Source organism: Felis catus, chromosome A1 (assembly GCF_018350175.1).
Source record: "Felis catus isolate Fca126 chromosome A1, F.catus_Fca126_mat1.0, whole genome shotgun sequence".
NCBI lineage: Eukaryota > Metazoa > Chordata > Mammalia > Carnivora > Felidae > Felis > Felis catus.
Window position 1 is genome coordinate 109,573,336 of NC_058368.1, and position 26,451 is coordinate 109,599,786.

General features: G+C 42.9%; 4 protein-coding genes across 11 annotated transcripts in view; 2 read left to right on the plus strand and 2 right to left on the minus strand.

Moving 5' to 3' along the window:
* Positions 1-3,105: 3,105 nt before the first annotated feature.
* GDF9 (growth differentiation factor 9) lies at positions 3,106-8,644 on the minus strand. 5 transcript variants are annotated; one of them, XM_019827116.2, is made up of 3 exons: positions 8,626-8,644; positions 6,062-6,257; positions 3,106-4,399 (listed from the first exon to the last, which is right to left on the minus strand). In XM_019827116.2, the coding sequence occupies exons 2-3, from the start codon at positions 6,192-6,194 to the stop codon at positions 3,435-3,437; spliced, it is 1,098 nt and encodes a 365-aa protein (XP_019682675.2). In that variant the 5' UTR covers positions 6,195-6,257; positions 8,626-8,644; the 3' UTR covers positions 3,106-3,434.
* Positions 8,645-8,722: 78 nt separating this feature from the next.
* Positions 8,723-10,059, plus strand: UQCRQ (ubiquinol-cytochrome c reductase complex III subunit VII). The gene is made up of 3 exons (XM_003980758.5): positions 8,723-8,871; positions 9,018-9,185; positions 9,861-10,059. Exons 2-3 carry the CDS (start codon positions 9,032-9,034, stop codon positions 9,953-9,955), a joined length of 249 nt encoding a protein of 82 aa, XP_003980807.1. The 5' UTR covers positions 8,723-8,871; positions 9,018-9,031; the 3' UTR covers positions 9,956-10,059.
* A 4,004-nt stretch (positions 10,060-14,063) lies between these two features.
* On the plus strand, positions 14,064-26,262 carry LEAP2 (liver enriched antimicrobial peptide 2). 2 transcript variants are annotated; one of them, XM_019831929.3, is made up of 3 exons: positions 14,064-15,360; positions 15,580-15,719; positions 25,873-26,262. In XM_019831929.3, exons 1-3 carry the CDS (start codon positions 15,304-15,306, stop codon positions 25,904-25,906), a joined length of 231 nt encoding a protein of 76 aa, XP_019687488.1. In that variant the 5' UTR covers positions 14,064-15,303; the 3' UTR covers positions 25,907-26,262. The 2 variants fall into 2 exon arrangements, with proteins under 2 accessions (XP_019687488.1, XP_003980809.2); XM_003980760.5 differs by lacking the exon at positions 25,873-26,262 and adding an exon at positions 16,011-16,295 and having other exon boundaries at positions 14,106-15,360.
* Positions 16,914-26,451, minus strand: part of AFF4 (AF4/FMR2 family member 4) — a 99,658-nt gene continuing 90,120 nt past the window's right edge. For all 3 annotated transcript variants that reach the window (XM_045058857.1, XM_023255091.2, XM_011282068.4), the window contains 2 exons: positions 25,854-26,074; positions 16,914-22,713 (listed from right to left, as the gene is read on the minus strand). In XM_045058857.1, coding sequence (XP_044914792.1) covers positions 22,586-22,713; positions 25,854-26,074 — 349 coding nt within the window. In that variant the 3' untranslated portion in view covers positions 16,914-22,585. The remainder of the gene's footprint in view (positions 22,714-25,853; positions 26,075-26,451) is intronic.

Here is a 26,451-nt window from a genome sequence, read left to right on the forward strand (position 1 = left end):
AAATTCTGTGTCTCTGTCTCTCTCTGCCCTCCCCCACTAGCACTCTCTCTGGCTCTCAAAAACAAATAAACATTAAAAAAATCTTTTAAGAATATTTTAAGGGTTTTAATTCCACTTCACTTATATTTTAACTTACAACCCCCAAATAACAAATTAAACTTGGTTACTTCAAATTTTGATATTAATCAAGTTCTGAGCATTTTTTCTTCATCATTTATGTAACCATGCCCACTTTCTCCTTCACCCCATGACAGAGCAGCTTTATTTTTGCCCACACTGTCCCAGCTGAGCTCTAAACCAAGTCCAGCGGCTGCTGCCCTTGAAACTGGTTAGTAAAAGACCAAGTATTCAATTTAACACAGGCGTTGATTTAAACCGATAAAGAGCAGGAAACTCAGAGCTGAAGGGAAAACCGGCCCCATTGTTCCTGGGCATACTGGAGCACCCATCACATTAGGTGACCTCGTATCTCATCTGGACTAAATACCAAAGCTCAATGCATCCATTTAAGGCAGATGTAGCCCCATCCTTGAATTTCCAGATTTCAATCACCGTTGTCCTTCCTCATTTATTTTCTCAAGTAGCAGCTTTTGTTAAGAGTAATGAAAGAAAAACAGGTTTCAAATGGAGGAGGCAGTTGGGAGACCAGTATATCCTCCTCCACTGTGCAGAAGACAATCTGTGAAGTTTAAGTTTAGCAGATAGATCTTCCCTTAATATTGACACTGTCCTATGAAGAAACTAGACTTACAAATAAAGCCTGAAAGAAAGAAAAAAAAAAACAACTTGCAGTTCAAGCTATCCTTACTCAACTGTACCATCAAAATACAGTCTCCAAGTCAATTGTCATTTTACTTTAAAGTAAGCTCTATGCTCAGTGTGGGGCTTGAACTCACAACTCTGAGATCAAGGGTGGCACCCTCGCGCCTTCAGCTCCCCCCAGTGAGCCAGCCAAGTGCCCCAGTAAGCCAACTTTAGAACTCACCTACCATGACCAACTTTTTCTCTGCTCCTAATTTTGGCACTGAGTCTTATACTTAACTTCTATCAGAATGACCTTTTTTCTAAACCTTCAGAATGCAGACCACATCCATACTCAATCACAGAACTAGGAAAAATAACTCAGTTTATACAAATACTTTGATACAAATTTCATATGGTTCACTTGAAAACAGTCGTCTTTTAGGGAGACTTACCTTCCAGTAAGTGCAGTTGCCCATTCTCCGCATTACTCGGGCCCTTTCTGGGCCAGTTATTTTTTTACTGCCAACAATGACAGAAGATGATACAAAACCCTTGAAACACCATGTATCTCTTAGGCTGGCAGCCTCATTTACAAAAGAATAATGACTCCAAGTTAGACAAGATGGCAAAGTTATTTGGAAACTGGGCAATTTAAACTCCCTTTTCAGTTTTTTTTTTTTTTAAATATTTTTGAGAGACAGAGACAGAGAAGGAGTGGGGGAGGGGCAGAGGGAGGGGGAGACACAGAATCTGATGCAGACTCCAGGCTCTGAGCTGTCAGTCCATGCAGGGCTGGAACCCACCAAACTGGAGATCATGACCTGAGGTGAAGTCAGACACCCAACCAATGGAGCTACCCAGATGCCCCCAGTCTGCTTCTTAAAAAAAGCTTTCATTAAATATTTTTCAAAAATATTATTCAGATGAAGAAATCTTGAGCAAGTAAGAGCATTTATGTATGTGCAGGCTTGCGAGATGAATGCAATAGCACACCAGGAAAATAAATGTAACCATTCCATTCCCAATCACATCAAGAATACCTACAGTCAGGGGCACCTGGGTGGCGCAGTCGGTTAAGCGTCCGACTTCAGCCAGGTCACGATCTCGCGGTCCGTGAGTTCGAGCCCCGTGTCGGGCTCTGGGCTGATGGCTCAGAGCCTGGAGCCTGTTTCCGATTCTGTGTCTCCCTTTCTCTGCCCCTCCCCCGTTCATGCTCTGTCTCTCTGTCCCAAAAATAAATAAAAAACATTGAAAAGAATACCTACAGTCTAACCTTAGGGGTGCCCGAGTGGCTGAATCGGTTAGGGGACCGACTTCAGCTCAGATCATGATCTCACAGTTCATGAGTTCAAGCCATACATCGGGCTCTCTGCTGTCACTGCAAAGCCTGTTTCAAATCCTCTGTCCCCCTCCCACTCTCACTTGCTCTCTCAATATGTAAATAAGTAAAACAGAAAAGAATTTAAACATAACAGGTTCAAAACTTACACTCTCCCAAGTACAGAAAGACCTAAATCAAAGCAAACGCCTCCCATGCTCATGGATTACAAGACTTAACATTACTAAGAGGTCAATACTCCTCAAACTGATCTACAGATTCAATACAATACCCATCAAAATCCCAGCTGGCTTCCTTAGAGGCTAAGCACTTATCACTAAGAAAAGATCATCTCTACGAATGAGAATACATCCTGCATTTAGGATTTACTTTGGTTGGTAGATTAGGGGGGTTAGAAATGCTGCAACAGAAATCACTCCAGCAGCCCTAACTATGGATCTCCAGGGCTCCCTCAAGGTAGATTTATTGAAAACCCACATATAAGCCGTCATATCCAAACAAGGCTTGCTCTGTAATGTAACCTAATCACTGCCAGGTGAGTTTAGTGGCAAACGTCCCAAATCCACCTGGAAAAAATTTGCGGGGGTGCAGTGATGAGAGCTGAGGGAAATCTGCAAAACCAAGCTTAGAGCAAAAAGGAAAAAAACACTCCTTGACCTCATTCTGTAAGGTCAGAGATTTTAAATATGTAAGGGAAAAAATAGTTAAAAATCTTTACATTTTCTCCTAAAAATCTGCAAGGCAATTTCCTTTCAACAAATTGGACAAATGTTATCTTGTTTGAGGTGAACCACCCTATTTATATGCCTAATGAGCTGAATTACATATTGTGCATCCATCACACTGATTCAACAGTCATGGGTTACATGCTTACTCTCTAGTCCCAGTAAGATAAGCTAGCCTCTTACTCTGAAAAAGATAAGTTAAGATTAGCTTGTAGATACACTTCTCCCTCCCCAAGAGCCATTTAAAATCAATCCTTAAAAAAAAAAAAAAAAAAAAAAAAAAAAGCACACAGAACATTATGCCACTGAGAGGGATTTATTCTTCCATTAACTACAACTACTGCACTCTGATACCAACGTCAAGAAAAAAAAAAATCATTCACGGGAAAGAAATTTAGGGCCCTCCAAAATAATTACAGTTCATTTACACCCGGAAATTAAACAGGAAGATGTTACCACTTTCCATGGATAGATGCCACAGAATGTGCTCATCTACACAGGCTCCCTCTTATACAAGACATACTACATTGAGATTTGACAAGTGGAACTTTCTCCTGAAGGCACAGAGAGGTGCACGGCATTTCTTTGCCGAAGAGGCTCCAGGTTTTAGTTTAGAGAACCCAGTATCAACGACAGGTGCACTTAGTGGCTATCATATCTTCATATTCTTTGTAAGCGATTGAGCCATCTGACTCAATGGTCAGAACGCTGAGAGGACTGTATTTGGCAGGCACACAGGAGGGTCTTGGCACTGAGGAGTCGAGCTTCTCATGGATGATATTCTGCACCATGGTGTGAACTGGCGAGCCATACCGATGTCCAAGTGCCCTTGGACAGTCCCCTTTACAGTATCGAGGGTTGTATCTGTGCGGGGCCACGATCCAGCTGTCCCACTTCAGCTGACTAAAACTAAGTCTAAAGTCATGGAGCTCACACTCATTTTGGGGAAAAAGAAACTGTTTGAAGTATTCGCTCAGATTGAAAGAAGCTGGAACCAGAGGCTTCTGAGGTTCCAAGCCGATAGTCTCCTGCCCTCTCCGATGACGGGAAGGTCGTACAGCCTCAGCTGACTCTTCTCCCTGGGGACAGGCAGACAGCCCTCTCTTCTGGCCAGCACCTTGGGAAGGCCTCCTTTTATAGTGAAGGGAATACCACCTGTGATGAGCCTGGGCACTCGTGTCGTTCAGATATAAAAGCAGTGAGGGAGGCACCAGAAGAGTCACGTTAAAGGGACCGTCACGTGCTGAAGGGGGCTGCAGCTGGGCTTTCACACAGGTCAAATTTACAGACATGTGAATGTTTCTTTGGTTGGAGGCCACTAGAGGCTGAAGAGGAGCCGTCACATCCACCTCAATCCATCTGTATTTCTTTCTAAATTCAAACTGGGAGTCAAAGGTCAATGAAGACAGAGTTCTATGGGGGTTCCCGCTAGAAGACTCGGGCTCCTTCATCACCACGTTGCACACACATTTCACAGCAGAAGAAAAAGAAATGGGGTTGCTGAAAGTAAATATCAAGACTGACTTGATGAAGTGTTCAACGGCAGTAACACGATCCAGGTGAAATAGCAGGTCCACGGATGGTACAGTTCCTGAGAAGAAAAACAACCCGCAAATTGTGCTTGAATACAAAAACGAAATAGCAAGTCAAATCACAGCATTAATACTTGATCATAGTGCTTTCTCCCTTCTCTTCCTCTCTTCATCCAGCCTCAACAAGTGAGGGAGGGGGGGTTACAGAGAAAATGCGGGTGAGAGCTTTCTTCCATAACTAACTGCCAGCAACTACAAGCAGGTATTTTATCATCACAAAATCACAACAGCTTTGGTGGTGAATAAAAACAACTATCGTTCCGTTTCACAACCTCAATCATTTGCTCCAAACATACAGAAACTAATAAATATTTTTCTCTTGGCAAGTGCCTGGAGAAAAAGCGGTCATAAAAACACCAAGCTTCCTAAGGGATACGGGAGTACTGATGCATAGGGGCACTTGTACCCTAATGTTTATAGCAGCACTCTCAACAATAGCCAAATTATGGAAAGAGCCTAAATGTCCATCAAATGATGAATGGATAAAAAAAAATTGTGGTTTATATACACAATGGAGTACTACGTGGCAATGAGAAAGAATGAAATATGGCCATTTGTAGCAACGTGGATGGAACTGGAGAGTGTGATGCTAAGTGAAATAAGCCATACAGAGAAAGACAGATACCATACGGTTTCACTCTTATGTGGATCCTGAGAAACTTAACAAACCCATGGGGGAGGGGAAGGGGAAAAAAAAAAGGTTAGAGTGGAACAGAGCCAAAGCATAAGAGACTCTTAAAAATGGAGAAACAAACTGAGGGTTGATGGGGGGTGGGAGGGAGGGGAGGGGAGGGTGATGGGTATTGAGGAGGGCACCTTTTGGGATGAGCACTGGGTATCGTATGGAAACCAATTTGACAATAAACTTCATATATTGAAAAACAAAAAAACAAAAAAACACCCCACCAAGCTTGCTAAGAAGACTTTCTAAGCCCAATGAACAGGATCAATGAAGAAAATTTAATCATGTAATTCGAACACTTGAGATTGATAATCGAGGCTCTAAAAGCACTATAAAAAAACATCAAGGAAGAAGAAAAGATTTTAAACAGCCCCACCTGACTTGTTGGGTCAGCACAGTTTTGGTCATGAGGTAGTGAATTTCGGTTTTTGTTTTTTGATTTTTTTTTTAAAGCACTTCTTTTTCACACACAATACCAAGGTGCTGAGTCAGACTGTTGACTAACACTTTGTTGTGAGGACCTACTGTTCCAAATGGAGACTCCAGCTTTCCTCTCACAGACAGCAACAAACAAGGGGAAAACATCCCAATTAATGCAGTAAATAGCTAGGGGGTATTTTAGACACATTTCCAGGTTAGCAGTGGTAAAAGGGAAAAACAAAGAGAGGTCAAGACACCGGGTTTCCAGTCTTGACTTTGTGACCTTGGACAAGATGCTGAGTTCCAACAAAACACTCCTCAGTCTTTAGAGCTATTAAGCCCCCTCTAACTCTACCCTATCTATCCTAGGAGACTCGCCACCCCTTAATCCATGAAGATATTAAAACCATAAGATCAAGTACCACATTTGATTTTGGTTATTGAATATTATGCAAAGTAAACTGCAGCTCAAAGAACAAACCCAATCTGTTTCTTTAACCGAAACGCAAACTACTTTGTCATCTTTCCACCACCCATTCACCAATCCACTCCTACACACCTGTCACCTGGTCCCCAGGAGCCTGCTTGTGCTGGGCATAAGATGTGAAGAGCCGAACAGTGTTGTAGAGAGGACTTCTGTTGGATTTAGGGATCCCCTCCTTGGTAGCAAAGGACTTATAGAGTCTCTTCATGTAACGCAAAGCTCTGGAGTCTGGCTGCAGCCTAGGGGCGTCACCTTGCCCATTATACAGAACCTTGAAGAGAGGAGGAAGGAAGCCCAATCTGTCTTTTTCATCTAGAGGCTGCACCAAGGACCAAGGTTCAGCCTTAGCTTCCCATTCAGCACCCGCTGCAATCTGAACTTCTGTAGAAGCCCGAGAACAAAGACTCATAGGAAAACACAGCCAGGAAAAGCAGAGAAACCAAAGGAAAAAGTTGCTGAGAAGCGCCATGGCCTGGAAGAACTAGCAAGGAATACATTTCCCCATACCAGTCTTCTTCCTAAAAGCCAGGAAGAGCTTAGGTTGGTCTCTTAAATAAATTTTAGGTGTGTGGGTGGGCTAGGGTCAATTCTGTAATCAGACCTCAAGGATGGGTACCTGAAGATAATTCTTATCAGCTGTGAATCAAACATCTGATAACGTCCTATCTATCCAATTTGTGCTCATGAGATACTGATGTATCTGGTGACTTAGCTTTCCTCTCCTTTTTGTTCTGGCATTCATTTAAAACCTCTTAAGTTAGCATTGCGTAGGTGGACTACCTATGCAAGCTGAAAGACCAACAGAAATTGAGAAATGACCTTAAAACTCCCCCTTAAAAATTTTTAACTTTTTTTAATGTTTATTTTTGAGAGAGAGAGAGGGCGAGGGGGGCGGGGGAGGGGCAGAGAGCGACGGAGACAGAAGATCCAGAGCAGGCTCTGCCTTGAGAGCGTGGAGCAGCAGGGCCTAAACCCACGAACCACGAGATCGTGAACTGAGTGGAAATCCCACGCTTAACCGGCTGAACCACACAGGCGCCCCTAAACCATCTCTTTTTTGAGATTACGATTCTTAAAATGTTCCCTAGGTGTTTGCTGAAACTTCCAAAGCACGGAAAAAAGCTAATTATTCATGATGATACGAAAACCTGTTGGTATTCAATTTATGGTATTGGGTTCACTCTTGCTCTTCCTTCACGCTCATCACGTCTCTGGCTCCCAGGTGCTTAGAATTACTGCATGTGGATTTGGAGAGAAAAAAGTCACAATTGGCATGGAAATCCCAGAGAACAGAGAACTATTGGATGGCCCAATTCTCTTAGGGAACTTCGTATAGAATATGTACTTGGAATGCTGCAATATGCTTTAAAATGGACATCACCTTTAACCTTGACTCATTAAAAAAAATTTTTTTAATGCTTATTTTTGAGACAGAGCACGAGCAGGGGAGGGGCAGAGAGAGACGGAGACACAGAATCCAAAGCGGGCTCCAGGCTCTGAGCTGTCAGCACAGAGCCCACTGTGGGGCTCCAACTCACAAAGAAGAACAATTGTGAGATCATGACCCGAGCTGAAGTCAGCCACTTAACCGACTGAGCCACCCAGGCGCCCCAGACCTTGACTAATTTTATAATATAATACCTTGATTCTTTACTTTCATCTACATATTCATCTGTACCTATGTAGGTTGAAAGGTTTAGAGATGTTTGCAGGTTGTTTTTTGTTACTCAAATGATGGTAGAATTTGCGAGGAACAAATTTGCGAGAATTTGTTCTTGTTATGTAAGTACTTATGTTCTTGCCTCGGAGCTGAGACTAGGTGAGAGATGATGTTTTAGAGAAATGGGACGAAGGTGCACCACAAGAGGCTGAAACGAATGCATATCCAGCGCCACCCATGAGATCACACTGGAAGGAAATCAACCCACACTCCTGGTACAAGAGAGAACCAGTCTGTGCAGCACCTAGGTTGATGAAACTGTTTCAAATTTTATGTTTCCAAATTTTAAGTTCATTGCCTATGCCAACCAAGCCTTCCCGGCCCATGACTGGTAAGCAGGGTCGCATAAAACACACCTAAACTTTGAATGACAGCTTACTCCTACTACACACACGGCTGGCAATTCCATGAACTAAACATGTACAAGACGCCCTGCATCCCGCCTTAGGAAGCGCTTCCGGAGAGAAGCTGGCGGCTGCGGGGGTGACCTCTGTCCTCCTACCGCCATCAACAGCCGGTTATCAACGGCTTGCCCACTTCTTGAAGACTTCTGGGGCGCGACCTGAGGAAACGTGATTATTCTACCCAGGGAAAGTCTACACCCCGCCAGTGCATTCTATGACCGCGGCAGCCGAGAAAAGCCCCGGATGCAAGCCCCTGGTACTGATTCTGATTCTCGTCACCGATGGTCTGAAAATAACCGAACCCCTTTAGCGGCCGGACCAGAGCGCACACAGTCACGTAGGGAGGCCCCACGGCGGGCGTCAGGGCGCCCTCCACAGGCGCAGGACCCATAGGTCCTCGGCGGGAGCGCCTTTGACGCTGGCTGGCCCCCTTTCTCTCCACCTCAGTTCCCCTCGGCCCCGGCCGTCGCACGGAGAGGCAAGGGGCTGAGATAGTCGGCGGGTAGTCCACAGACCCCAAAGGCCGCCGCGGAGTCCGCAGCCGGCGCTTGGCCCCGCCAATCCACCGGGCCACCCGACCCGGCCACTCTTCTCCAGAAGGGGGAACAACGGTGCCTCCCCCTGGAGACGGCAGGAAAATGGTATTCCCCGGAAGTGACTTCACGGCCTCCCGGAGCGGCTTCCACTTAGCGGAAGTGACGGAAGGAGGCTGGTGGTTCCCGAGGCTGTGGAGGGCGAGGTGACCCCCGCGCGGGAGTGAGGTCCGGTTGTGCGGTCGTGGTGGCCCCTGGGAGGGTGGAGGCGGCGCCTGGGCCGGGAAGGATGGAGGGCGCCGGGGAGGACCTCTTGGGTGGAAGCGGCGCGTCCGGAGAGTGAGGCAAGCGCCTGTCGACCCTCGGTGTTGCAGGAGCCGTCACGACCATGGGCCGCGAGTTTGGGCATCTGACGCGGATGCGGCATGTGATCACCTACAGCTTGTCACCCTTCGAGCAGCGCGCCTTCCCGCACTACTTCAGCAAGGGCATCCCCAACGTGCTGCGCCGCACGCGGGCGTGCATCCTTCGCGTCCTGCCGCGTGAGTGCCTTGGCCGGGTAGGGGGGCTGGACTTCCATCACACCCCAACAGCGGGTCCCTTCCGTGAGCACTGTCGGTAGGGCAGGCACTCCGCAACTTGCGACACGCCCCGTTTCTCACTGAGTGTTCCTGAAAGCCCTCGTGCTAGTATATCGTCCTGCTTATCTTAACCGATGAGTAAACTGAGTCACAGACGACTTAAACGACCCGTGCAAGGTCACCTGTGTGATTTCAGCACCTCCCTCTGAGGTCATCTTTACCCACTAAGTAGCGAGGAACTGTTTGTGTTACATCCGCTTCAGGTAGTGATGAAAATTAGCACAACATTGTGAATTTGCTAAAAACCACAGAAGTGTTCACTTACGTGTTTCTGTTACGTGCATCGTTATGTGCATAGTTTCTGTGAATTATCTTCATTATCTCATTAAAATATTTAAAATGTGCAACAGGAAAGAGATAGGGGAGGTCTGGTGACAAATTTTCCAGGGCTGGCCCTTTATTTTGGTCGCCTGTAAAATGAGTGTGTGATATAACCTTCCTTCATCATCTGGTTTAAAAGTGGCTTCTTGGAAACTAGAGACAGGGGGGCAGAGCCTGCAGTGAGTCAGAAAAGAAGACTGGGACCCCAGTGTCTTATATGGGTGCACTGCTTACTCTCGCTTTTGATTTTTAAAGCGTTTGTAGGGTTTTATCTTGTCTATACCTGGGGGACCCAGGAGTTTGAGAAATCCAAGAGGAAGAATCCGGCTGCTTATGAAAATGACAAATGAGCCACTCATCTGGATAATGGTTCCCTTCGTCTGAAAGCCCTTCTCTGGGAGAGGAGTCGACACTGTACTGTCTTGAAGACATAATAAACTTCTTATGGACTGCACCGTTGTCATTTTCCATTTCTGTGAGCAAGTCCTGGATGTGACTGCTAATATTCAAGTTCGTGAACTCCCCTTCCTGGCTTGAGTCCTAAACAGTTTCTCTAGTGAGTTTGGTGAAGGATCTGAGCTCAGTGCTTGTTCTGTAATCTATGAGAAAGTAGCTGCAGGTGTTCCTGCAGATCATTTGTGAACTGCGGGTTGCCAGGGGTCTGCTCCCGTAATAACAGTAAGATCTGGTCACTACTGTAATTACGGTGTGTCACATACTCAGCCCTTCACGTGCCTTTAAACCTCACACCTGCCTTTTTTTTCTAATTATCATTATTGCACACATTTTGCAGATGAGGACACATGCACAATGAGAGTGAGTAATTTGACTAAATGACACAACCAATGATGGTAGAGTCTGACACTAATGCTTTTAAAGCCATGCTAGACTGCCTTTCCTCCTAGGACAGGCCTTCCTTAGCCAGAGGGGAAGTCAGCTATAAAAGCAGGGGTGAGATCACCACTTGGCCCCTAGAGCTGGTGTCAGCAAATTGCCTGTTCTTGTACCAGGCTGCTAATGGTTTTAATCACATACGGCCCAGAAAGCTTAAAATACTCTCTGGCCTTTGATTGAAAAGTTTACTCTTGTTCTAGAGCCTTTGAATTCTCTTTTTAGTAGAAAGGCCCCTTTCCCTTCACCAGGAGATGGTAGAGGTAGGTATGGGTAGTTTACATGCTTCTGGTTCCCTGCTCCATTTCTAGAAACTTTCTCACTTCTTAGGACACTTCCTGCTGGTCCAGAGCAGCAACTTTCCCAGTGTAGTTCAGCTTCTGGCCCAGGCTGTATTTTTTCTCCTTCTTTTCTTTTTATTATTTTTAAAAAATGTTTATTTTAGAGCGAGACAGAGTGTGAGGGGGTAGGGAGAGAGAGGGAGACACCGAATCCAAAGCAGGCTCCAGCTTCTGAGCTGTCAGCACAGAGCCCAGTGCGGGGCTTGAAATCATAAACTGCGAGATCATGACCTGAGCTAAAGTCGGATGTTTAACCAGCTGAGCCACTCAGTTGCCCCTGTTTTATTCTAACAATTATTCTTGCCTTTTAGGAACCAGGATTAAAATACTTAGAAACAAAAAACGCTAATAGAAATTGGATTGTGTGGCAGGATAAAGAACCTCTGAGTCTGGTGAACTGGGGCGCATACCCTTTAACCTGTGTTTCTTCACTGTATGATACAAGCAAGAAATCTGCATCCCTGGGCTTTGAACTTTTTGCCAGTAAGATAATGTGTTAATATAAAGCCATAGGGTTGTAATGGTGAGATGAGAGATAAGTAGGTGTCTGGTAGGCTTAACAAAGGACAGCTATGTGATGAAAATTGCCTCACCAAACGTCCAGTTTTCCTGGGCTCTGTCCAAATTTGTTCCCGGGACTTGCTGTGTATTTGGGTCCTAGACTATTGACAATCTTATGCAGCTGTGGACCTGAAGGTGTAAATGTACCCCTCCTTCACTTTATTTAGTTTCAACAGGTTCAGGCACCAGGGGAGGGCCACTGCCTTGATGGGCCAGTAACCTGTCCTCTTCCCTCTGACTAGCCTCAAGCTTCCTTGGGGAGATGGCTACCCTCTCCCCATCTTTTTGGCTCCGTTTTACCCCAAGATGTTATTTCTTCTTGGTTCCTTGACTCCTTTAAAGATAACAGCTCAAAAGTAAACTTAACCCTTTTTCAGCACAGACCAGGCCCTGAGTCTGGGTCTGAATACTTTTTATCCCAGGAATGCTCTGAGAAGACCCTGCTACAATCTTTTACTGAAGTTCTGCTTTGAATAAAATTATTAAAGGCTGCCAGAAGGCTGTCTCTCCCCAAAGGGCTTCTTCCTTCTCTAAGCTGGGGGGGCATGGAACCCTGTGTAGCAGGGTGATGGGGATGATGGGTTAAAGGCGTGTGTGTGGGGATGTGTTGAGTTATCATAGCTCAGTGCTACTGTACTGGGACCTGGGATTATTTTGGAGACCATTCTATCTGCAGAGAACTGTAAAGAAAAGAACTTTTAAAGTCTCTTAAGGAAGAAGGGGACCACTGCCATGGGCCTTAATGCCTATAACCCACCCACTTGGAGCCTCCAGCCCTGGCTGTGGCTCAGTCCTCTGCTTCCAGGGCACAACCACTTAACTCATCTAGCCCTTCTTTTCCTCAGCACTGCCCCGCCCCCACAAGGGCTCTTATCTCTGGGCTGTAGAATGCAGTGAAGTGAACTCCGCTTTGCCAACAAAGTCCTCGAGATGCAGGCCTACCTAGTGTAGGGCCAGAAGTCTGTGCCAGTTCCAGCCAGCAAAAAAGCAAATACACTTTGACCCTTTGTTGAAGTTTTACCTGGAAAAGTTTTTCCATTTCAGAGTCTTTCATTTTTTATTAGACATGTCCTGCTCAGGGACAGCAAAAAAGTCTCCAGTTACGGCCAAGCCCTAATGGTCTCCTCTCCATCTGGAATGTGTTTCAAACTGCTCATGTAGCTACACCCTCTTTCTCTCATTTCATCCTCGGCACTTACCTCAGCAGCAGAAAATCCCTGGGAGTTGTAATCAGAGTTACCGAGCTATAAGCTATCCAACATGCTTCTCATTTTCTTCTTGTAAATTAATCATTTGAACCCCCCCCCCCCCCCCCCCCCACCAAATGTCAGTGGCTGAGAGGTCTCAGATCTCCTCCCATCTCACTGAGAGAACAAGAGACTGAAGCTCAAAGGGAAAGGACTGACCACTGGTCAGTTAACCCAGACCCCAGGCTCCTGCCTCCCAGCCAAGCATTGTTTTCTCTTTATGGCTGAGATTGTTAAAGGCTGCTTAGACCTTTCTGCTGGAGGAAGATGTAGTTGTATGCTTATTCATTCAGCAAATACTTGACTGTACAGAGCCCATTGATTATTTTTATTTATTTCAGGAATAGGCATTCACAGCTATTCAAGGGCTATGGGATGGTTGCAGCTTCATGCTGTCCAGATGCCACTTTCCTTTTCAAACTTTGATTTTTGCTCCATGTTTAACTTAAACAACTACAGAGGTAATGTAGGCACATTTTGGAATACTTTTCCTAACCAGGGTTCCTTCCATGGGCAGTGAACTGATGGGACTTTCCTCTTGGGAGGGGAGGTGGCAAACAAGATTGAGGCTTGAATCCCAAAGGCTTCTGCAGTGCTGTCACACTCATTATGATACATAAGACTTTATCCCCCTGTACACAATGGACCCTCAGGCTTTTTCCTTCCCTGGGGAATTGGCTAGTTTGATTTTGCTTGGAGTAGAGGAAGGCAGAAATGAAAGATAAGGAGAAACCATGTTTGGAACTAGCAGTTTCCAAATCCCATTTGGCAGATTATGCTCTTTAAGGGGAGTCTGGCACGGAGGCCACAGACCTGTCTCTAGGACATCACGTTGTCAGTCTTTTGCTTATCTAATCAAATTTGTGTTCTTACCCAATGTTCACTAGGTCATCACATAGCTTCTTCCCCACTCCACAGAGGTTCCTGGTTAAGCCCCTACCTGTGCTGATTCAACATCCAAGCTCAGGCCTAAGGGGAAGGAGCAACCAGCTAGTCTGTTTCTTCAAGTTCCTGAAGTGCAAGTAGTGGTGTCTCCCTCAGGGCCTGGCTGCACGGTCATCAGTGGACTGGGACCAGGACCGTCAGATCTGTGGCCACACCCCACTCCCCTAGCTCCAGTTCTGAGGTCCATCTTCCCACCCTCTGCTCCCTCAATAAGACGATTGGCATCTATGCTGTCCTATCTTCTGCTGTTCTGCGTCTCCTCCACTTTACCTTGCAGAACAGGCAACCTCAAACCAAATACCCATCCTGATGATAAGGGCCTTGGAAAGAGGTATCAGCCAAGCTTTTTTTTTTTTTTTTTAATATTTATTTTTGAGAGAGACCGAGACAGTGTGTGAGCAGGGGACAGACAAAGAAGTGGGGAGACAGAATCTGAAGCAGGCTCCAGGCTCTGAGCGGTCGGCACAGAGCCCAATGCAGGGCTCAAACTCACGACCTGTGCGATCATGACCTGAGCTGAAGTCGGTTGCCCAACCGACTAAGCCACCCAGGGACCCCGTATCAGCCAAGTTTTTAGGGAGACACCAAGGAATCTTGTTACATCTGTCTTGGCTTAACCTTCCAGGTCATAGGAGGGATCGGAAGTCCTATCAATCTTACTGGTAAGTTACAGCTCTTTCCCCCACATTTATCAAAATGCCCATGTCATTTAAGGAGTACCCATAACACCTCATGACTTAGCTACACGCACTTTCTTGTTCTAGCCATCTGCAGCTGTTCCTACGGAAGCTGATGGATGTTTTGTGCTTTGGCAATATCTCAGCCCTAGGCCTGCTCCCCTGAGGCTGCTAGAAGGCTATGCTCTGCAGATGATCCCAGTCACCTACTGGGCAGAAAGCCTGTAATTCCAGGATTGCTGTCATATGTCACCACCATCAAGCAATCCCACTGATTTAGGACCCCTGCTAACTCATTCACATTTTTAAAAACAAAACCACCTATACTCATTCATTCTATTCACCCATAGTTCAAGTAAGTCCCATATCAGTCTTGATTGCCCTTCCCCTGGGAAAAGGCAGGTAGGCCAGACTTTGAACTTGCCACAGCTGGGTCCATTCTTCTAGTGGGATGATCCGGAGCAGATAACTGGATGAGAGTCCATCTGTACAAAAGGGGGATCTGGGGCCATTGTTAGATCACATATGCTGAAGCAACTTCCCAAAGAAGGGAGCTAAGGGCCTTATCCAATTGCCTGCAACATGATAGACTGGTGCTTCTTTCCTAGACAAGTCTGAAAAGGGGTCAACACTATTTCTGAAGACCTCACTATTAGAATTTTATTTTGATTACGGTGACCTCACTAAGCTATTTTGGAATCAAAGTGTGGCTAGGTGCCTGGTTTCCCTCAGTGGCTTCACGTGGCCTTCAAAGGGAAGGAGAGGGTGGTGCTTTTGGTAAAATGGGTAATAGCGTCCAAGCCAGTAACATAATCACTCAAAGTCCAAATGAGGGATCAGTAAATACAACGTGCCTGAAAGGCAGGCCTTGAGCACATTCCTCTGGTAGACATTAACTTATTACATCGACCGTGGTTGCAAATATAAACTTTGCCCCCATCTCACCTGGCAACCATAAAAGTGGTGAATTTGAGTCTATAAAAGGAAGTGGGAACTGCCCCCGGATTTCAGGCTCCAACAGCCTCCCTCTGTCAAGATGTGGCATCTCAAACTCTTTGCGGCGCTCATGATCTGCTTGCTGCTGTTGGACCAGGTAAGAAGTGGGTGTACAGGGATTGTGGTGGTGTGGAGGGGTGGGTGTGGCGGGGGGGGGGGGGTAGATTGTAGGCCGAACTTGAGAACCAGACTCAGCCCTTGAGGAAAAGTCCCTCTGCTCTGAGTCTACAGCATCCTGGCAGTGAGCATTCTCCCAAGGTGCACAGAAAGGGGTCACCTCTTCCACGCCTGAACTTTACTGGTCTTTGCCCTACAGGTAGATGGCTCCCCCATGCTGGAACCGAGTTCAACAAAGAGAAGGCCACGGAGAATGACTCCATTTTGGAGAGGGGTTTCCCTCAGGCCCATCGGATCCTCTTGCAGAGACGATTCTGAGTGTATCACGAGGCTGTGCAGGTAACTCCAAAAACTTGGGAGAAGGGCAGAGGACAGAAGAGCACACACGCAGATCTAAGAATAAAACTGGGAGAGGCGACTGCCTGGGCTGTAGCCAGGAGTTCCATGGAGAATCCCTCAGGACTTGAGAACCAAGAACAGCTCAACAAAGTTAGCATGGAAGGTGGTGCCTTTCCTTTCTGCAGTCTATCCTGAGGTTAGATAGAGCCAGGAGAGGAAGGAAACACAGAAGACATGTCTCTGGGCACTGCTAAACCTTTGTCTTAAAAACCACCTTTTCTTTTCCTTAAGAAAAAGACGCTGTTCCCTAAGCGTGGCCCAGGAATGACGTACACACCGGGGGAAAAGAGGACAGCATTCACCTACACAATGCTCCATTCTATGGAATACTGATGAACTGCATTTTGGCTGGAGACACTTAAGTGAAGCAGTTTTGTGTTTTTAATATTTAAAGACAGATATATGCTTTAAACTGGTCTCCGTTTCTTCTTAGAATGTTATGTAGATAAGCTTAACTAAACTTGTCAATTTAGAGTTTATTTTTCTATGTATACTATTAAACGTCTCAAACTGAAATTTTCAGTCTCAAATTCAAGTTTTTGAGGGGAAAAAGGATTCATTTTGTATGCTACAGAAAAACCCCAACATTGCCTAGTAACAGACTACTCAATCTGGAAAGGACAGTGAAAGTGAACATGTAAGAAATAAAGAACACAATGGCAGGCTGCAAGAGAAAAGTTTCGTAAGAGCCAGAGGATCAGCCTTGGCAAGTTCACAAGCTGTGGCCCTGGATCCCAGCCCTTCGCTCCAGGTCAGAACTCTTCAGCAAGGCCTCAGACATGGGCAGTGTCGGCACTTAATGCCCGACGATGGGCCCAAGTCTGTCTATGACTGAAAAGGAGGCAGAACTGGAAGAAAAAAATCTAGTTTAATAAAACAATAAAACCCAAGCCCCCAAGAACAGCAGAAAAGACTTTTCTGAGTTCTACTGGAGCAGGGTGAACTGTGATCTACGCAAAAGGATGCATGGCCAGCAAGTTCAGAATTTCTGTCATCAGAAAAGGAGAGCCGGACTAGGGGACCAGACTCTTCAAGCAGAGAAGCAGTAGACACTAAGCTACAAAAGAGAAGTTACATGAAAAGGCAGAGTAAGAGTGGAAGAAGTTTAAAGAGCACAGTGTTTATAAACTTTAATACAGAAAATCTATTTGATATTTATTAAACTTAGTTTCTCCAGCTATGGTTTGGCATTATACAAAGCATCTTAATGACACAGTAGAGTTAAAAAGATCTTTACAAATTGAAATGTGATACCCTTGTCTCCAAATATTTTAATTGCCATAAATTTGTTTAAAAATACACATTAAACGCATGTTTGACACTCTAAACTTTCTATAATCTCAATACCACAAAATACATATAATATACTATACAGATGTGGAAAAATCTAGTTAGTATATAATACTTTGCTCACCATTAACAGCTTTATTATGTGAAATGCACATACTTAGAAATCCTAGCTTTTGAGCCCCAAAGTACCTCTGAAATTTTAATGTATTGCAACAAATAAAAATCACAGTATATAATTGAAATTTTGGTTGAAAATGTCAGATGCTTAAATATTTTGGATAAAAGAAATGTAAAACAAAGATTTGGATCATGTACAAAACAAAGGCATCCTATCAGACACTAACAGTACCTTTCTGCAAAATCAACAAGGCTTTTTATCAGCGGCATTGCTTCCCCTCCAAAACCCTCCCCAAATATCAAACCGTTATTCACCAAATAATTTTAATGTCAAATAAGATAAAAGGATTCAATAAATATATAAGCATTTCCATCCTCCATATACAAAATTTCTTAAAACCATTCAAAACGGAGGCTAGATAGAAATTTTCATAACCGTGCTAACCAACCTACCTCACATCTGGTCCTCAAAAGTAGTGCCTTTTTAGGCACTGCCATCCGGGCCAGCTCTGTTGGTGAGCCCCGCCCCCCCCCCACCCAAACCCCAGTACTGTTGAACGCTCATGTCAGTGATTTGCCAGGTGTGTGCATAAAGTTTTAAAAGGGGGACACTTCTTGAACAGTAACAACAAACTCAACAGTATGGATAACCATGGCATTGATTTGAAAGGCAGCATTTCCAAACATATTTTCCAGAGAGGAACATAGCCAGTAGAAAATTCCAGTGGTTGAAAGCTGAAAAGAAACCCCACGTGGAAACAGTAACAGGTCAAAAACTGCATATTACTAGAATTTCTGGGTGGGAGCTTTTTTTCCATGCTCATTTAGGAAGCTTTTTTTGTTTGCTTCTTTTTAAGAATGGCAATTTATGCTTAGCTGAGCAATGGTGGCAAGGAGAGGTCAATGCTGACATTCCAAAAGTCAACTTCATTATGTGATGATTACTTTAGGCTGCTATTTTAGGATGCTTAAAGATCTGTAAGACGCGGTTTAGACTTAACTCTAATGCCATATTCTGTAACCAGATTCCATCAAAAAGAAGAGATTTAGATATTCTTCCGTTGCTTTTCTAGAGCAGTGACTTTAATTAACCATACGGTTCAACTGAACAGAATCAGCATCTGCTTTACGTACTACTACTAACTTCCTTCCTGTCACTTGCCAGCCTGGTTCTAGGGTCTCGATGTCTAAACTGAATTTCTCCGTTACGGAGTATGTCAAAGACAAGCTCACAAAAAACATTGGCCTCTTGTCACTACATATTCCAAATAATTTGACACTTATCTCTATTTATTTTACTGAATAGCAACCTTAGATGTGCAATGTTATTTATTATTGGAAAAAAAGTCTGCCTCTCCAACATGTAAATATATGAAAACTGAAATGAAATCTGTGTTCCACATAACTAGGGAATATGAGTTATAGGAGTCTACATGAACATGAAATGCTTTGCTTCTGGATTTACTTAGGTTTAAAAAAAATCATCACAATCTGCCTGAAACAGTCATTCCCATCAGATGTTCCTGGGACCCAGAGGCAAACTCCTATAATTCAAAATACATAATGAGGCCATTTTGTTCAATTAGCAACTGGAAAATTAAAATCCTTCCCACCCTGTAAGAGCCCTTATTATACTACAGAAGGGCTCAAATATATTCTCAAAGTTAATTTACTACAAATCATAGTAATTAAGCTTTAACAATCTAAAAGGAATACACATTGCACCCTTGAACATTAATATTCAAGGTGTCAACAAGAAAGTGTCTTAGATCAATTTAATAAATAATGTGGAAATAGTTGCACTAAGCTAAAGTACTAAACACACACATTTTTGACAAACTAATTTCATGTTTTCATACATACATACATATATATAAAGTGTGTATGTGTACATAATTTTAAAATCCAAAGTTGCATACCCTTACGCCTAGGAAGAGTGCACAGTGTACCTCTCCTCTACACAATCAGGCATCACTGACTGGAGCAACCACTGGCTGCTCTGAAACTCCAGAGTGCTGCGAGCCTCCAGAACCAGAACTTTCGTTTAGAACAGGTGCCTTTTGTAGGCTCTTGCTTCACAATGCAAGCTCACTCAGTGAATATAATTTCCCAAAGTTTCTGTCATTAAGTACAAAATGATGCTTGTCTGATCTAGCTGATTAAACCTTTCTTTAAGAAAAAGAAAAAAACAACAATTAAAAACAACAACAACAGTGAATCTAATAAAGCCACAAGTGAATGCAAAGCGCAGCCCAGATGCCTATGGATCCACCAGTGCGAGAGCTACCCGGAGCACAGGCATGTTGTGGGCACGTGCACACATTACTCTACACTGCTTTTACGTTGGAGAATTAAATTCGTGATGGTCAAGCTTCTCCACTCTTCAGCAACTATAGCTGAAGATTGATCTGAAGTACTCATTTCTTATAAAGTTAGTTCTTGGCTACTTGCCCAGGAAAAGGTGGCCCTGAGGCAAGAAATGGGCTGAATGCTCCCCAGCCAGACTGGCCCCGGGCTGGACTGTGGAAGCTTGAATCACCTGGAGGGGAGTGTTCCCCACAGCCCAGCCCAGGCTGGGCAAAACTACCATGTGACAACTTCATCCACTGTCCACTGGATGCCTGTGAAGAGTCCAATGGTGTAGGCTGCTGCCTCCTGGCATACAAGTGTGGTCTTAAAGAGCAGTCAATAGAGTTTTTTTAAATAGTTGCTACTTCTATAATTAACTATATATTAAGTACAAGTCTCAGACGAAGTAAGTTTTTTGCCACTTGTCAAATTCAGGTTTAAATGGTTACAGAACAGTGAAGACACCTATTGAGGAAGGAGGAACGGTGGCCTATAAAGGAGTCCAAAGTCTGTGCTGGAGCGGATGAAGACACAGACAACTTTGGAGGAGATGGACACAGAGGGAAGGGAGTGGTGTTTCCACAGACTATTACATTAAAAATTCAATTATTTAGGATATGATTTTGATCCACTGCCCATTACCACCTGGTGGGAAAAATCCCTCCACGATGAAAAGCTTGAAAAAGTCATTCTCTAAGAATGAACAGTTTTACAGAGAGAGAATTAACTTAGAGCAGCACCAGAAAACATGCAGGAAACTATATTTTAACCAAGTATCAGTGTGACCCCAGAAACACTCCTGCTGCCTTTCAGGACACACAAGAGATTAGAACACACTGGAATTCAGAGGTACCCAGCTGGCTGCTGTTGCTGAAAAGTATAAACGCTCAGAGGACACTTAATCCCTTTCTAAGACATCACTGCAAATTAAGGAATCAGAGTAAGAGCAATCAGAGAAGGACAGGACATACAACTACTTGATTAACAGGGATGAGTTTCTCAATAACTACCCTAAATCACTGAGAAGTCGTCCTCTTAAGGAAAACTGTTCCTAAAACATACTAAGATGAAGTCAGAAAGATTTCAGAGGCAACTTCTCTAAGGGAAAAAAGTTAAATTCAACCAAATTTCTAGATTCCGATCTTCAGCGACATGCAAAAACAACCCGAGGTACAAAACAGTTAAAACGCTCTATAAGTTTGAACCACAGGACAATGAGGGTTCACTAGCTTCAGAAATGAGTGTAAAAAAGACTCAAACACAGAGGACTCACTGCACCACTGGGCTTGCGAGATTTTCTATCCCGTCTTTCCCACTTCAAACCTTAGCAATCATCTGTAAATAGCAGGGCAATCCTTTTTTCTGATTGGATGGATTCATTTTTGGAATGGGGAAAAGGATAAACTATTTTTTGAAGCAGCATTACCCAACAGGTTAGACTAAGTCATGTACCAAAGCATTAGCTTTTCTGAAATAATTAATCTTTATGTGACCCTAAAGGAAGATTAAAAAGTAAAGAGAATTTAACATTATTACTGCTGAAGACCAACCATATGGGTGATCTGGTCCTAGTGTAAAACTTCATCTGTAAACAATCCATAAAGGTTTCATTCAAAGGTAAGATTTAAGGCACACCAGACATGATAGGGGCACGAAAGGGGCATGACAGACGGTACGTTTCTCGCTTTTAACGCCTATATGCACCTTACAGGGAAGGTACTCTGATACACAACTCTTACAGAGCTGGCTTCTTAAGCTCTACCCCTGCTCCCCTCCCCTTCCCAAGAGAGCTAACATTGAACTAAATTAGATACTTTTCTAGTGTGAATTTTCTGATCCCATTGGAAACACAAATCATTGGTGAGGGGGCCCTCATAATACAAAGGCAGTCAATACAAGACAAGTCTAAAAGGAGAACGTCATCTCTACCTCAGGCATTATAAACTGTAAGTTGTACAGCAAAAGCACACACAGCAAAGCTCCAGCCCATTCCTGCATTAGTCACTGCATGCTCCCATGAGAGCATCACAATCTAGTGTGGCAAAAACATTTTACAAATAAGAATTCTGAAGAGAGATTTAACCCTTCAAACACCATCACCGAAAGAGATACAGGCAACATCCCCGGGAGCTGGATCATTGTTTGTCCCTCAGTAACTTAACTCTGTTTCAAAACTGTCAAGTTATTAGCAACAAAAAAGAACGCATGGTTTTAGCAAAATCCATGAAGTTCAAGATTGTCCTTTTATGAAACCCTTCACACGACATCCGTCTCCTAGAAAGTTTACCTGCCCTCTTTTGTAATGCATTAAATGCAAGCTATAGTCACCTTGTGATTCCTATAGTGTTATTAACACACATTCACAGTTCCGGAAGTAATGCATACCGAATCAGACACATTTCATCTTCTCTCTGGAGAATGTCATCTTCTCATATTTAAATGATTTTCATGTGTAGAAGAATATCCTTAATACTAAGTATAAATTCTGCAAGAAAATTGTAGTTACGATTTAAAATAATATCAGGTAGTAGGTACAGAAAGAACACGTCCACGTTTTAGATGAACCAACTCTTACTCTTAGAAGAGCTACCACAAAAAGACATTAGGTAACAAAGCTCCCAAAAGTATATAAATAAAAATGCCTACATTAAACTTAGGCTAAATTTTCAACAGAGTAAATTCATAAGCAGAAATAATTAAGTTTTAAACTAGCCCCAATCTGGGAACTTAAAAAAAATTAAAATAAATAGGATTTCAATTGATTAGTTATGAATTGCAGCTGGAATTTCAATCTTATTACAGATCACCGAAACCGTCTTAGCAATGTGCTGCAGATTTAAAAACATTTAAATAATTTTCCATATTGGGAATATTAAAGGGGTCAACTGACATCATGGCTTTGGGTTATAAATAACAACAACACATGAACCAGGGAGGAAAAAACCATTCCTCATTCTTAGTGTCGACTAGGTGGCATGTTATGGCAGTTTTCCTTCGTGATGTGACACAGTGTTGTGGAGAAAATCAGAGGCAACGAGAATGTGTTCAGTTCAAGATATCAACTTGGCATCCTGGCGAAGCCAGTGCAGTCCCTGCCGGGTATATCGAACCAGGTCTGTCATGATGCTTGCATTAAAGATGAGAGGGCCCATCACTTTATCCAGTTCAGCAAAGAATTCTAGAAAACCAAAAAGAGTCATTAAATGATACACATGCTCTCCCCAATCACTGCTTTAAAAGTTTGGTCTAGACTGTAAAACAGTATTCATAGGAAGTCAAAAAAAAGATTCCCGCCTGCATTAAAATGATGACCATCCACGTTTTAGAACAAACCATCCATCCCATAGTCTCTGTCTTTCAAGCTACATTATTTTCTCTAAGTCATGAAACGTTTCCAACAGACTGTATGGTTAGGCATTAAGTGTTATACATAAAAGCAGAATTCCACTAATGGAAATTATCAATTGCTAGTATGCAGTATACACTACTAAAATGGGGAGCTAGTGCTACGATGTACTCAAAACAGTCTCTGTTTACCGTTTTTGTGTAACAAGCAAGTGGTACAAAAAAGGACGATGTTCTGTGCATGTTTCCCCGTAACAGCTCCTGTGAGGTTAGATATTTATGACAGCCTGTCTCCAAACTTTCTGCTGCAATCATATACCATGCCAACAGTGATAAACTAAATCCCATGTTTCAGACAGTATAGTTTAAAAATGTAAGGGATGGAAATGAAAGGATTCTTCCTATGTGAACAAATACAGGTTGATGTGGATGTGAGGTGGGTGCAGAGGAGGACGGAACGAAAGTGTCCTAACATCTGATCCCGATGCAATTTTGGGAGAAGACAGAGAAGGATGCAGGACTCAGATGGTAAAGAGTTTTTATATGTGCAGAGAAAATGGGGTCATTCTCATGATGAAGACTTGGCCCTACTCAACACAAGACGCAATCAAGCAGTGAGGAAAAAAGGGTCTTCTTTATAGAATGCCACCTAAAAAATGCAGAAGGAATATCAGAAGACAGATTCCTATTTCCTAATGGAATAATGGATATAGATAATAACCATCAATGGATGTTAAAACAGAAGTTAAAGTTTGAGGGGCGCCTGGGTGGCTCAGTCGGTTAAGCATCCAACTTCAGCTCAAGTCATGATCTCATGGTTCGTGAGTTTGAGCCCCGTGCTGGGCTCTGTGCTGAAAGCTGAGAGCCTGGAGCCTGCTTCGGTTTCTGTGTCTCCCTTTCTCTTTGCCCTTCCCCTGCTCACACTCTGTCTCTCTCTCAAAAATGAACAAACATTAAAGCAAATTAAAAAAAAAAAAAAGTTAAAGTTTAATAGGGAATCTTACATCAAACTGAGGCTAAAACCACCTGAATTCAATCAATGGTCAAATCCTAATATCACTAAACAAGAGATAACCATTAATTACATGCCTCATAATATGCTGTAATATGCTATAATAGGAAATCAAGAGCACCACCTATGAAGTATTATCTAAAATAATGAACTTGAATCTAATCAAGTCTCAAGATGTAACTAATCAGTATGAAGGAAATATGGGGGCAGAGGAGCAAGCTAAATGATACCATGAGGAAGGAATCAGTCAAATCCAGAATATGTGTCATTTTGTCTTCAACATAAATGGCACAGTGCCCCACCTCCAAAAACACCAAAAAATAGAGGAGGGAGACTGATCAATGGATGTGTGGACTCTGTTGGAAACAAACGGAGCTATCTTTAAAAAAAAAAACCCAAAACCCGCATATTTCCAACAAAAGGGAAACTGGATGGTAGACTAGGTATTAGGTGACAGAAAGGAAGTACTATTAATTTTGGTGACTGTGTTAAAGTGATCACGGTGATCATGTTTTTGAAAAGTCCTTATCACTCAAGGATGCATATACCAAAGTATGTTGGGGTGAAATGTTATAATATCTGTTGTTTGCTTTAAAATACTCCAGGGGCAAAGAAAAGCAGGAGTCAGAAAGAGATGGAGAAAGATCAGCAAAATACTGTATTGGTAAAGCTGAAGTTGAGTGCAAGGTGCACAGGGGTTCATTATATCATCCTCTTTCCTTTAGTCAATATTTGAAAAGTACCAAGCAAAAAAGTAAAAATGAAAGAAGAGGATTTAAAAAAGGAAAAATGAAGCTGGAAAAACTGTTATCAGAGAGAAAAAATGTAAAGTAAAGCAGGAGTGACTTAATAAGAATTTTGGCTTTGTAACCTTTCCCGAGCAACACTGACAGTATTTAAAATTTTAAGAAAAAATTGGATTTTAAGAAACACAACTTCATGTTTGATGCTGGGGTTCCTCTTCTACCTTTCTCTTCCCATTATCCCTCTTTAGGGATAGGAATCGTTCATCTTCATCTGATTACCTGTTTATATAATAAATATTTAAATGCACTGTGACAGAAAGACACTTGACTGACTGATGGGAGTGTTGGTCTACAAAGGATCTACCTGAATAGTTGCCACACTTGCCATATTTGCTAATAAAAGCTATGAAAATATTATGGTGTTTATATAGTACTTTTCCCTAGTATTTTATTATTATTTCTTAAATTTAAAATCCAGTATAGTTAACATACACTGTTATATTAATTTCAGGGTACAATATGGTGATTCTTCCCTAGGACCTTTAAATATGTTATAATTCTCAATGTTCTTAGTTTGGGACATAACAAACATAAGGTACAAAGTCTCAAATAACCTAAAACTGAATAATGCTAGAAAATAATTTATTTTATAGTCTCTTTTACCATGTAAGTTTTTCAATAGACCTAAAAATCCAGTATGAATGTGTTTTTTTTTTTTAAGTTTTATTTATTTTTCTTTTAGTAATTTCTACACCCAACACAGGGCTCAAACTCATGACCCTGAAGACCAAGAATCGCATGCTCCTGTGACTGGGCTAGCCAGGAGCTGCCAAATGTGCTTTCTTACATATTAACTATCTCCTGTGTACAAAATGTGTGCACGTAATCCTACGCCTAAGTCAAACTTACTGTCACCCATCCTAACAGCATATATTTTTATTACTTTTATAACTGGCGCTGTCCTTAATGTGCCAAAACAAAGGCCTATTTGTGTTAGACCAAAAACTGTTTTTAGTTTAGTCTGTGTCACCAGTACAGTGAAAGGTATTTTTTCACCAAATTCAGTACATTCAGTGTGATTGGTAAGCAATGGTCATTATCATCAACTCTCGATTGCATAATAAACTAAATGCGGATCAGACACTTATTTAACTGGATCATAAAAGCTCTTTTTGACAATTTCAACCTTCAAAGTCTCTCCATTGACCTTCCTACCTTTTTGCTCTTTGGAAAGCTGCTCGGCTTGGTCCCAAATTTCGGTGGCATAGAGGAAGTTGGACGTAACCTGAACATAGCTGGCTGCCATCTGGTGGATCCTCTGTGGAATGGTCACCGAAGAACCACTTGCTGAAGCACTACTGGCCCCAGAAGAATAATTTCCTGAATTGCCTGGCGACAGCTTTGGAGATACAGGGGAAGGCATCCCAACAGCTTTGCTACACACAGAGAAACAGGAAACTTATTCATATGAATATGGTGAATGTGATGAAACCAATGTTCTACTGGCTCTTCTTCCATGAAAGCTTTTAAAATTTAAAGATTCTTTTAAACCAGAAGAGTTCCCAGAGAAGTACAATTCCTTCTAAGTAAGTACTTAGCTCACTAAAGCCCATGGTGAACCATCCTATCTAGACTCTTTGTTTTAATAAATGTAATAAACAATAAGTCCCACCTTTTGACGGAAAAGAAGGGGAGTTCACACACCTTGTTAGTAGCACTTCAAAGACTTAGAAGTTAGATCACCTCACTCCCAGCTCAACACACTTTCCATCTATTCTGGCATGTAACAGGTACTTTTCTAGTTGTTTTATAG

What these genes read in the sequence shown, in the direction of transcription:
- GDF9 (XM_019825218.3), bottom strand. Translation starts at nt 6,455, where the DNA reads ATGGCGCTTCTCAGCAACTTTTTCCTTTGGTTTCTCTGCTTTTCCTGG. An exon ending in TCCTGGGGACCAGGTGACAG is followed by an intron (nt 4,400 to 6,061) that starts GTGTGTAGGAGT and finishes TTTTCTTCTCAG; the next exon opens with GAACTGTACCATCCGTGGAC.
- LEAP2 (XM_003980760.5), top strand. Translation starts at nt 15,304, where the DNA reads ATGTGGCATCTCAAACTCTTTGCGGCGCTCATGATCTGCTTGCTGCTG. An exon ending in GCTTGCTGCTGTTGGACCAG is followed by an intron (nt 15,361 to 15,579) that starts GTAAGAAGTGGG and finishes TTTGCCCTACAG; the next exon opens with GTAGATGGCTCCCCCATGCT. An exon ending in TGTATCACGAGGCTGTGCAG is followed by an intron (nt 15,720 to 16,010) that starts GTAACTCCAAAA and finishes CTTTTCCTTAAG; the next exon opens with AAAAAGACGCTGTTCCCTAA.
- UQCRQ (XM_003980758.5), top strand. Translation starts at nt 9,032, where the DNA reads ATGGGCCGCGAGTTTGGGCATCTGACGCGGATGCGGCATGTGATCACC. An exon ending in CATCCTTCGCGTCCTGCCGC is followed by an intron (nt 9,186 to 9,860) that starts GTGAGTGCCTTG and finishes TGATTTTTAAAG; the next exon opens with CGTTTGTAGGGTTTTATCTT.